The sequence below is a fragment of the Chiloscyllium punctatum genome, chromosome 11 (genome assembly GCF_047496795.1).
Source record: "Chiloscyllium punctatum isolate Juve2018m chromosome 11, sChiPun1.3, whole genome shotgun sequence".
Taxonomy (NCBI): Eukaryota; Metazoa; Chordata; class Chondrichthyes; order Orectolobiformes; family Hemiscylliidae; genus Chiloscyllium; species Chiloscyllium punctatum.
This window is the reverse complement of record NC_092749.1, coordinates 90,579,143-90,591,308: the sequence shown is the minus strand read 5'-3', so window position 1 is coordinate 90,591,308 and position 12,166 is coordinate 90,579,143. Positions and strand designations below refer to the sequence as shown.

At 41.0% G+C, this 12,166-nt stretch overlaps 1 protein-coding gene across 10 annotated transcripts in view; it reads right to left on the bottom strand.

The window, feature by feature from the left end:
* dzank1 (double zinc ribbon and ankyrin repeat domains 1) overlaps positions 1-12,166 on the bottom strand; it is a 113,949-nt gene that overhangs the window by 100,885 nt on the left and 898 nt on the right. For 2 of the 10 annotated variants that reach the window (XR_011961911.1, XM_072581227.1), the window contains exons 1-2: positions 4,487-5,181; positions 2,772-2,899 (exon numbers count right to left, since the gene is read on the bottom strand). Coding sequence is in view for 9 of the 10 variants with exons in the window: in XM_072581227.1 (XP_072437328.1) it covers positions 2,772-2,880 (109 nt within the window). In the remaining variant the exon portion in view is untranslated. The other 8 variants (XM_072581220.1, XM_072581225.1, XM_072581224.1 and 5 more) reach the window with 7 other exon arrangements.

Below are 12,166 nucleotides of genomic sequence, written 5' to 3'. Positions count from 1 at the left end.
CTAGACAGCCCATTCATCAGTCTAATAATGGCTGTGAAGAATTGTTCCTGAACCTGCTGGTATGTGTGTTCAGGCTTCTATATCTGCTGACTGACGGAAGAGGTTTTAGGAGTTCATTACAGGGTGCGATGGGTCTTTGATGATGGTGCCAGTCTTTCTGCGGCAATGAGCCACATAAATGGAGTCCATGGATGGATGTCGTGTTGTTGTGCGTTCTTGAGAGTTGCATCTACAATGGAAGCCCAGGATGTCGGTTATCATCATTCTGAGGAACTTGACGTTCTCTACCCTTTCAACCCCAGTTCTGTTGACATAGATGGGAGCGTGTTCTCCTGCTTTCTTTCTGAAGTCAACGATCAGTTCCTTAGCTTTGACGACGTTGAGAGATTGTTCTCATTGCACCACATTACCATAATGGTTAGCATATCAGTGGCCAGATTTTCTCAGCTTATCTCAGCTGCAGTTGAGATTCCATGCACAATGACTGATGAAAATTTTGAAAACATGTCCTTCCAGCAAAGAGATGACAATTTTATCAATTGAGCAAAACTGATGAAAATGATTCAGAGCAATTTAGTTGTTTTTGCTTTCCTTCTTACGAACTACAAATTAAACGTTGGAGTAGCTATTAAAATGGGGTACTTCCTACTGATTCATGTTCTATTTTGTGTTTCTAGGCCAGAGAGAGGTGTCTATTTGCTCAGGTAAATAATACTTCAAACACAAAAGACTTGCATCTGAAGAGTGACTTCCACAACCTCGAAAGCTTCCCAAAATGCATCACAACCAAGTGAATACATTTTGAAAAGAAGTCATTGCTGTGATGTAGGAAACAGGGCAGCCAATTTAAATACATTAGATTCTCAAATCAGCAGTATAATAATAACCAGATCAACTTTCCTTTTTGTTAAAAAGATGATGGTTAAACAATAGATTCAATATTCAAAACAGTGATATGGGATCGCTTTATGTCCCAATAGGTTTAAAGGGGTCTCAGTTTAATTATTGCTGCAACACTGAAGCAACAGCTTAGATTTTATGCTCACACTCCCAGTGAACTATCTCCCTCCAGTGACAATGAGGGTACAATGCTGTGATTTAGTGGTGAAAGTGTTACACTGAGCCACAGCTGACATTTAGTTTAATAAATACCTATATTTACATCTTTGGCTAACTACTAAGCACGCAACAGTATTGGAACAAGTGTGAACTATTCAGCTGCACAGGTAGCACAGCCATCATCAGCTATCAATCTTTGTCACACCTGCCAATTATGCTCAGGAATATCATTAGAGAACAACAAAGTAAAAGTTGTAAGTTTGCTCACTAAGCTAGTAGACTTGTTGTCGGACGTTTCGTCACCATGCTAGGTAACATTATCAGTGAGCCTCCGTTGAAGCGCTGGCATTCTGTCCCACTTTCTATTAATGTGTCTTGATCTGTGAAGGTGGGTCATATCATTTCCTGTTCTTTTTCTCAGAGGTTGATAAATGGGGTCCAAATCGATGTGTTTAAAGACAGAACACCAGCACTTGAAGAGAAGCTCACTGACAATGTTACCTAGCATGGTGATGAAATATCAGAGAAAAATCTACCAGCTCTGTAAGCAGATTTACAACCTGAACCTCAACCTGAGCTAGAAATCTTCGCAAAAACTGCAAACAAGAAAGTACATTTATATTGAACTAATAAAGCTGAGCCCATGCAGAATTGTAAATGACAAATCATATTTGAGTAACTTGTTTCAGATTTTTCATGAGATAACCAAGAAGGTGGATGATAGCAATGCAACTAATGCTTGATTAAGTATGAGACTTGTTGGTAAAACTGAAGCCCATAGGATAAAAGTGATAGCAGTGCCAGATACAAGATTGGTCATAGCATAGAAAACAGAGTTATAGTGGGTAACTATTTCTGAAACTGGAGGAGGGTTCACAGTGGAGTTCTCAGTGATCAGTGCATGGATCATCGCTGTTTCAAATAGATATTAATCATTGGACCCATGGATACAGCACAATTTCAAAATCTGCAGATTTGTTTTTAAACAGATTTGTCAAAATTGTTTAAAATCATGAAGTTTGTGGACAAGGAAACAAAAACATTTTCCAATCACTGAATGGTCAATAACCAGCAGGCACAGATTTAAGCTGACTGATGACTGATAGAAGAACCAGAGCTGACATGAAATCAAAGTTTTATTCAAAGATTAGTTTGGATTTGGAACACATGTGTACCATGATAGGGAGCAGATTTAGTGTTGGCAATCAAAAGGTAACTCGATAAATATTTGTAAGAAAAACAAATTGCAGGTTATGGAAAAGACTAAGGGATAAGGTTAAGGGGCTCCTCTTTGAAACAACTGGGATATGATTTACGGTCATTTGTTTCTATGCAGTACTATTCTAAGATTTGAAAGTACTTCAGAGAAACAATATGACACCAATTTGACACCAAGACAGAGGAGCTACTTGGACCAGTGAGTTTTAACAGAGATCTTTCAAGAATGAGAAAGAAGCAGAGAGTTATGGGAAGAATTCCAGAGTTGAGGGACTAGAAGCTGAAAGCTCAGCCATTGTTGGTGAAGCAATAAAAACTAGTGACCCAAAAGAGGCTACAATTGGAAGAGCACAAAGACTGACTGAAAAAGTATCTGGAAGCATCTGGAAGCAAATATATTTCTGTGATTCTAATACTGAGATTGCCCCCAAACATTCACAATGTTAGAAACCACTCCATATCAACTATAGTCAAGAAACCATTCTTTTTATTACCTGATTTGAGTTCGATAGGAGTGTTAGTATCAATTTCATTCTTGAATTTACCAAGGAGAGGAATCCTCAGTGGGATGATGTGTGGGACTGCAACAGATCCGGCTGTCATTCCTTCAGACAATAGACACCTACAGGATGAGGCCAGAGACAACACAATGGGAGAGTGAACCTTCTGAACATCAATGAGTGACATAACCACGTTTAGCTCCAGCCAGAAAGCCAGGTTAAAATAAATGTTATTCAAAGAAAGGACAAAGTTATTCAGGAACTATCAATGACAGCATGAGTCTCACCAACAAACAAACTCAAATAATTAAATTTATGAGCATGAAAGAACCCAAAATTGTAAATAACCCAAGCAATCTACACCCAATTCTGTTGTTAATAATCATTTACATCAATTATTAATTTAATACTATAATAACAAATTTCTCCAATTATTAATACTAGTAGTTATTCATAAAGAATTCAAATAACAATGCTAATTAATATCAAATGATGGTTAGTAGCATAATGAATACTTATAATACATAGCATACACAAACCAAAGAAAATTTGTTATCTCAATGAGTATCAATAAGTCCAATATTTAAAAATTACAATGATTATCAGTAAATACATGGATTATAAATAACCTCCAATTAATTAGTGATTCAATTATAACTCCAATGATAATTAATTAATAGGATTGTTTATTAATAATTCTGACTTTTCATATTAATGCAGGAAGTGAATATAATTAATGAGGTAATAATTTTCATTCATCCCTCATTACCTTTCTGGTGAGTCATTTTATAAATAACAGAGTGGCTTGCTAGGCCAGTTCAGAGGGCAGTTGAAAGACAACAGTACTTATGTGGGTCTGGAGCTACATATACACTAAACAGGACAGAGACTGCAGACTTCTTTCTCTATTTGTAAAATATTAGTAAGCCAGATGGATTTATACTGCACTATAATGCAGTAGCTTCCAGGCAATGGGGAATAGCTGTTTCTTGATTCCAAAATGATTTAATTACCACAATTTAAATTGCCCAGCTGCCCTGGGGAGGTTTAAATTCAAGGTAAGGATTTTGCATTTCAGGTCTGGGCCCCGAGAAGCAGTCACCAAATGGTGATTGTCCCTGAACTAGCAACACTGGACAAAGGGCACAATCACTGTCCAATTATGAACAGCAGGTGGACTCTCAATCCTTCATCTTGAAAGAAGCAGAGGCCTACTGTTGTAGATTTGGGAGAAGGTGCCCTATAATGCTACAATCCACTCAGCAACTTTTAAAATGCTCAAGCAAAGAATAGTGACAGCTACCATGGGACCTGTCACCCGCTTACTGGGAACAAGACTGACTTGGAGTTCCCCTACCATGATCTACTCAGGAGAAGCCACCCCTGGGGAACAGACCTGGTGGGGCTGTAAGACGACTGAAACAAAAGTCCAGTCAGCCTCTGACAACTGACCTTTCACTTACCTTTAGTAGACGATCCTCAAAAACCCATCTCCAAAGGTCCTGAAGGCAAGGCAGTGCCAGACAGCACCACATACCCCCCGACCACTCCACTACAGATTCAGCTCTATATCTCTGGCTCATTCATCCAGGCCTCGAGATTAATAGTCCAATAATTTAATCACTAAAACCTCCTCCTCGTGTCAATAACTAATAACCCAATTATTACTGATTGCATTTTGGCACTTCATAAATAATAAACCAACGCACCAGAAACAGCGTTCCGTGACTCTGTCCAGATGCCGCTCTGCACGAACACCACAGCGTCGCTCCTAGCAACGCCCGCACTGCGCGGCTATGGCTCCTCCGATGGGCCGGCTCTTGTCGCCTGGCAACCGCCACGAGCAATCAAATCAACTCTTACAGCGGCATTAGCAACGGCGCCTGTGAACTACGCATGCGCAGTTAGAGTCTGGCCGAGGAGGCGGGTGAGGTGACACAGGTGTGGCCAGGTAGACATGGGGTGACCCAGACTCAGACCTGATTGGTTACCAAGACCAGCTGTTGTGTCCAGGGCTTACATTTCAGTCCATCCCGTCAGTTCCTTCCCAAACTTAAGACCATTTGACGTGACAGCAGAGACTAAGAACTCTAATCTCGGCAGAATGCCTGAGATTCAGAACCAACCCAGTATTCTGCAACAATGTGGTGAAGCACAGTGGCATATTCTAAAAGTTTGCCATTAGGATGAATATTGGCCACAACGTTCGGCAAAGTCAAGTGAGTCTTTAAAACGAGCCACCAGCTCTGCTAAGCCACCCAAACAGGTAGCTCATGCTTTGTTGAAGTTTTAAACCAAAATATGGTATTTCTGAATATGCAATTGTACTATCTACTGCAAAGAGGTGCAGTCCAGATCATAGCAGTCTTATTTCTGATTCAAAAGTTATGAATTCATATAATGAACACAATAGACAATAGGTGCAGGAGTAGGCCATTCAGCCCTTCGAGCCTGCACCGCCATTCAATATGATCATGGCTGATCATTCCTAATCAGTATCCTCTTCCTGCCTTATCTCCATACCCCTTGATTCCACTATCTTTGAGAGCTCTATCCAACTCTTTCTTAAATGAATCCAGAGACTGGGCCTCCACTGCCCTCTGGCGCAGAGCATTCCACACAGCCACCATTCTCTGGGTGAAGAAGTTTCTCCTCATCTCTGTCCTAAATGGTCTACCCCGTATTTTTAAGCTGTGTCCTCTGGTTCAGCACTCACCCATCAGCGGAAACATGTTTCCTGCTGCCACAGTGTTCAATCCTTTCATAATCTTATATGTCTCAATCAGATCCCCTCTCAGTCTTCTAAACTCAAGGGTATACAAGCCCAGTCGCTTCAGTCTTTCAGTGTAAGGTAATCCCGCCATTCCAGGAATTGACCTAGTGAACCTACGATGCACTCCCTCAATAGCCAGAATGTCTTTCCTCAAATTTGGAGACCAGAACTGCACACAGTACTCCAGGTGTGGTCTCACCAGGGTCCTGTACAGCTGCAGAAGCACCTCTTTGGTTCTATACTCAATCCCTCTTGTTATGAAGGCCAGCATGCTATTAGCCTTCTTCACTACCTGCTGTACCTGCATGCTTGCCTTCATTGACTGGTGTACAAGAACACCCAGATCTCTCTGTACTGCCCCTTTACATAAATTGATTCCATTTAGGTAGTTATCTGCCTTCATGTTCTTGCCACCAAAGTGGATAACCATACATTTATCCACATTAAACTGCATCTGCCACTCACCTAACTTGTCCAGGTCACCCTGTAATCTCTTAACATCCTCATCACGTGTCACCCTGCCACCCAGCTTTGTATCATCAGCAAATTTGCTAATGTTATTGCTGATACCATCTTCTATATCATTAACATATATCGTAAAAAGCTGCGGTCCCAGCACGGATCTCTGCGGTACCCCACTGGTCACTGCCTGCCATTCCAAAATGGAGCCGTTTATCACTACCCTTTGTTTCCTATCAGTCAACCAATTTTCAATCCAATCTAGTACTTTGCCCCCAATTCCATGCGCCCGAATTTTAGTCACTAACCTCCTGTGCGGGACTTTATCAAAAGCTTTCTGAAAGTCCAGGTATACTACATCTACTGGATCTCCCTCGTCCATCTTCAGAGTTACATCCACAAAATTCAAGAAGATTAGTCAAGCATGATTTCCCCTTCATAAATCCATGCTGACTCTGTCCTATCCTGTTACTACTATCCAGATGTACTGTAATTTCATCCTTTATAATAGACTCCAGCATCTTTCCCACCACTGAGGTCAGACTAACTGGTCTATAATTTCCTGCTTTCTCTCTCCTACCTTTCTTAAAAAGTGGTATAACATTAGCCACCCTCCAATCTTCAGGAACCGACCCCGAATCTATCGAACTCTGGAAAATAGTCACCAACGCATCCACGATTTCCCGAGCCACCTCCTTCAGTACCCTGGGATGTAGACCATCAGGCCCCGGAGACTTATCAACCTTCAGACCTAACAGTCTCTCCAACACCAAATCCTGGCAACTATAAATTCCCTTAAGTTCAGGTTCTTCAGCCACTGTTACCTCAGGGAGATTGCTTGTGTCTTCCGCAGTGAACACAGATCTGAAGTACCTATTTAATTCTGCCATTTCTTTGTTCCCCGTAATATATTCCCCTGTTTCTGTCTTCAAGCGGAAAGTGAGGACTGCAGATGCTGGAGATCAGAGCTGAAAATGTGTTGCTGGAAAAGCGCAGCAGGTCAGGCAGCATCCAAGGAACAGGGCTAAAGAAGGGCTTATACCCGAAACGTCGATTCTCCTGTTCCTTGGATGCTGCCTGACCTGCTGTGCTTTTCCAGCAACACATTTTCAGCTCTGTCTTCAAGGGCCCAATTTTAGTCCTAACCATTTTTTTGCCTTGCACTTACCTAAAAAAGCTTTTACTATCCTCCTTTATATTATTGGCCAGTTTACCTTCGTACCTCATTTTCCCTCTGCGTACTTCCTTCTTAGTAATCCTCTGTTGCTCTTTAAAAGCTTCCCAGTCCTCAGTTTTCCCACTTATCTTTGCTATGTTATACTTTTTCTCTTTTAACTTTATATTTAACTTCCCTCGTCAGCCACGGCCGCCCATACCTCCTCCTGGGATCTTTCTTCCTGCAACTTCTGCATTATACACAGAAATATCCGCCATTGTTCCTCCACAGTCATCCCTGCTAAGGTATTGCACCATTGAACTTTGGCCAGCTCCTCCCTCATAGCTCCATAGTTCCCTTTATGCAACAGAAGTACTGTCACTTCCGACTGTACCCTCTCCCTCTCAAATTGCAGATTGAAGCTTAATGTATTATGGTCACTACTTCCCAATGGCTCCTTCACTTCGAGGTCTCTGACCAATTCTGGTTTGTTACACAATACCAGATCCAGAATTGCCTTCTCCCTGGTCGGCTCCAGCACCAGCTGCTCTAAGAATCCATCTCTGAGGCACTCCACAAAGTCTCTTTCTTGAGGTCCAATACCATCTTGAATCTCCCAGTCTACCTGCATGTTAAAATGCCCCATAACAACTGTAGTAACATCTTTGCGACAGGCCAATTTCAGCTCCTGATTCAACTTACATCCGACATCCAGATTACTGTTTGGGGGCCTGTAGATGACTCCCAAGAGGGTCTTTTTACCCTTAGTATTTCGCAGCTCTATCCACACTGACTCTACATCCCCTGACTCTAGGTCCCCCCGAGCAAGGGACTGAATATCCTCCCTTACCAACAAGGCCACCCCACCCCCTCTGCCCGTCAGTCTGTCCTTACGATAGCACGTGTAGCCTTGAATATTCATTTCCCAGGCCCTGTCCACTTGAAGCCACGTCTCAGTTATCCCCACAATATCGTATTTGCCAATTTCCAAAAGAGCCTCAAGCTCATCCATCTTATGTCTAATGCTTCGTGCATTCATGTATAATATTTTTAATTTGTTATTGCTCTCACCCTTCCCATCAACTCCTTTTTCACTCAACCTTACAGCATGATCCCTCTCTAAGTTTTCTGCCTCATTGATATAGTTGTCTTTCTTGACTTCTCTTGTTCTAACTTTCCCTTCAATTTCCTTTTTAAACATCCAGTTTGTCCCCTCTCCCCCGCTACTTAGTTTAAATGTAGCGGTGTTGCGGTAGAAAACCTGCCTGCCAGAATGCTGGTCCCTAACCTATTAAGGTGCAAACCGTCTCTCTTGTAGAATTTATGCTTACCACAAAATATACCCCAGTGATCCAAGAACTTAAATCCTTGCTTCCTGCACCAGTTCCCCAACCACACGTTCAAGTCTATTATCTCCATGTTTCTGGCCTCACCAGCCCGAGGAACTGGAAGCAAACCGGAGATAACCACCTTGGACGTCCTGCTTTTCAGCCTTCTTCCTAGTTCTCCGAATATGGCACTTAGTGTAGTACTGAGAGTGCTGTACCAGCAGAGCTGCCATCTTTCCAATAAGATGTTCAAATACAGTTATCTACTGTCTCAGGTGGACATAAAATATTCTATGGCATTACTGTAAATAAGAACAGGGGAGTTATCCTTTGTATACCTCATGAACAAATTAACAAAAAGATTATCAGATCATTATGACTTTTTTTTGGAAACTTGCTGAGTACAAATTGGCTACTGCATTTCTTAGTTCCTACAACAGTGATTGTGTTTTTAAAAGTACTTCAACAGAAGCCAAGAATCAGACTTGGGATCTTGTGGTGTACATATGCACATACAAATTTAGGAGCAGGGGTAGACCACTTGGCCCCTCAAGGTGGCGAAAGTGAGGACTGCAGATGCTGGAGATCAGAGTCAAGATTAGAGTGGTGCTGGAAAAGCACAGCAGGTCAGGCAGCATCTGAGGAGCAGGAAAATTGATGTTTCGGGCAAAAGACCTACATCAGGAATGGCCCCTCACTTGTCCCCTCAAGCCTGCTCCACCATTCTCTAAGATCAGACTGATTTTGATTAGTCCACATTTCTACCTCACACTAATTACTTTTAGTTCCCTTGCTTATCAAGAATCCAACAATCCTTGTCTTAAAATATTCAAAGATTCTGCTTCAATTGCTTTTTGAAGATGGCAGTACCAAAGACCCACAACCCTGTGAGAAAAAAAATCTTTGTTTCTGATTGAAATAAGTGACCCCTTATTTGTAAACAGTAACCCTGAAATATAGGTTCTCTCACAAGAGGAAATATCCTTTCATATGCACCCTGTCAAGACTGTTCAGGATCTTTTTTTTGTTTCAATCAAGTCACCTCTCAATTTTCTAAACTCCAGTGGATACAAGAATAGCCTGAAAACCATTCTTCATAAGACAACCTGCCCATTCCAAGTTATGGAATGAGGAAGTAGAGTTTCTATTTAGGATACTGATTAAGGATGATCAGCCATGATCAAATTGAATGGTGGTGCAGGCTCGAAGGGCAGAATGGTCTACTCCTGCACCTATTGTCTTTGCAACTAGATCTGCCATGATCTTACTGAAGGTGGAAAAGGCTTGAAGGGCCTAATGTCCTACTCTTGCTTCTAAAGTTCTACTTTCCCATGGATCTGTTTTAACTTGCTCTGCTTGGCTGCCCAGAGTTTTCCAGGTGGTTGTCGGGTCCTCTAAACATGTTTAATATTGGCAGATAAACCAGGGGATGCCAAACAGTTGTCCTCTATAGTTTGCTGTATTCAGAATTGGGCAGTTTACAGCAAGGCAAATACTTGGGAGGATTCCCAAGTCAGCAATGGCCAATTTAATTCTTGTTACCTCTCCTTTTCCTCAGGACCCCAAAAATAACTCTGGTTCAATTACCCATGGAACCGATCATCATGTGTCCAAAACGGCCAACAAGAAGTGCGACTGTATTTGACATCTGGTATCCTATTTGGGTCATAGGGTCCTGTTTGCTATAATAAAATTATCACCTGAATTGGGTGGATGTTTTGGATAATAGGATACTCTGTCACGACGTATGCAGATTACACCACTATTTCCATTTGAAGCTGTTACTACTCCTCTAGTTACAGAAGAACTCAACCAATTCCTGCATCTAACACTTTCATTTTCCTACAATTATTCAATTGGTACATCCCTCCTCATTTTCTCACACCAGAGTGATTGCTGTACTTACAATAGTTTGCATAAAAATAAGTAGTTTCATTGGAATATAAAATATGGTGGCTAACAAGTTGATTAGAATATTTTTTATGTAATGCAAACAAACTTGTGCGCTATTCCATTCTTGTTTGATGTAAGTTCTGAAAAAATTACTATCTGACAGTGGGAGAAGATATCAAATTCCAACCTGCACCTTTTTATTTTTAAATTCCCTCTCTATGGCAATTATATAGTACCTACACCACAGGATCAAGTCACTTGACTCACTAGATCTACACCAGTATTTATTTATACGCAACATTAATCTCTGGATGTAGGTTTGCTTGCTGAGGCAGAAGGTTTGTTTTCAGATGTTTCGTCACCATACTAGGCTCACTGAAGATGTTACCTAGTATGATGAAACATCTGAAAATGAACCTTCCAGCTCAGCGAGCAAACACATCCAGAACTTCAACTTGAGCTAGAAATCTTCTCACAACTTACTAACATTAATCTCCTCTAACTCTGATTACCCCATGTCCTCAAATCCCTATGTTCAATTACGAGTCAGATATATGTTGTCTTTAAGAAGGCATATAGAAACATTAGTTACACCAGAAATTGAGTACTGTACTGTGTACAATTCTTGTCCCTTCATTTCAGAAAGGATGTAACTGCCATCCAATGGATACAGAGGAGATGTTACAAAGATGTGGCCAGAATTGGAAAATTGCAGCTATGAGGAATGATTGGGTAGGCTTAGATGGAGGCTGACAGCAGATTTAATTGTGGTGTACAGGTTGAGAGGGGCTTGAACAGAGTGGATGGGAAAAACCTATTTGTCCTTGGCAGAGGGGTTATGACTGGGGTGCAGATATTTAAAGTGATTCTTAGGAAGATTGGAGGGGAGACGACAAAAATGTTTTACATTCAGACATTGGTAGGAGTCTGGAAATCATTACCTAAAAGTTGAAGCAGCAACCTTCAACACATTTCGGTCTCTGATAGGCACTTGAAACCTCCAGAGATTAAGGACCAAGTGCTGCAAAAGGATTAGACAGGTTGACTCACTTTTCAGCAGCGTAAAGTGAAAAAGACGTACGGCCTTCTTCTGTGCCATAAACATTTAAACATTATTGGGATATTTGAAAAGGAGGAATGTGTGGGGATGTGGTTTCGCGACAATGGGATGGCAGTACGATGCACCATCAGCATGGACATAATGAGTTGAGTGGCTTTGTCCTGTGCTATAATAATTTTATCCTGCAAGTTACTTCTTAAATTTATCAATGATATCTGGTTCAATCATCCCATTTAAAATTTAAAGAAATTATTCTAAATACTGTTAGTGGCTATATTTTTGCCCCTTGCTCTGGTCTCATTCACAAGTGAAAACAGTTTCCCCAAATCTACCCCATTGAGTCTCTTTACAACTTTAAAGATCTCTACAAGGTATACTCAACTTTCTTTCTACTATCGTACCTGTATATTCTGATAGCATTCCTTAAAACATACTTTTTTGACCAATCTTTAGATTACCAGTGATTTATTTATTTGTATTCCCCCAAAAAATCTTTGTTCCTCGTCCCATCTTTTAACTTGAGAATTCGAATCTGAAATTTCAGAAAGGATGTAACCATCTGAAACCACCTGAAAGGGTGGCAGAATCAGATTTCGGACTAACTTCCAAATGGGATTGTGATAAATAATTTTTTAAAATGTCAGATTCCACACAAATAGTTTCAGGTGAAGGGAAGATGCATGGTTAAATTTTTTAAAATCCACAATGTTGATATCTGAG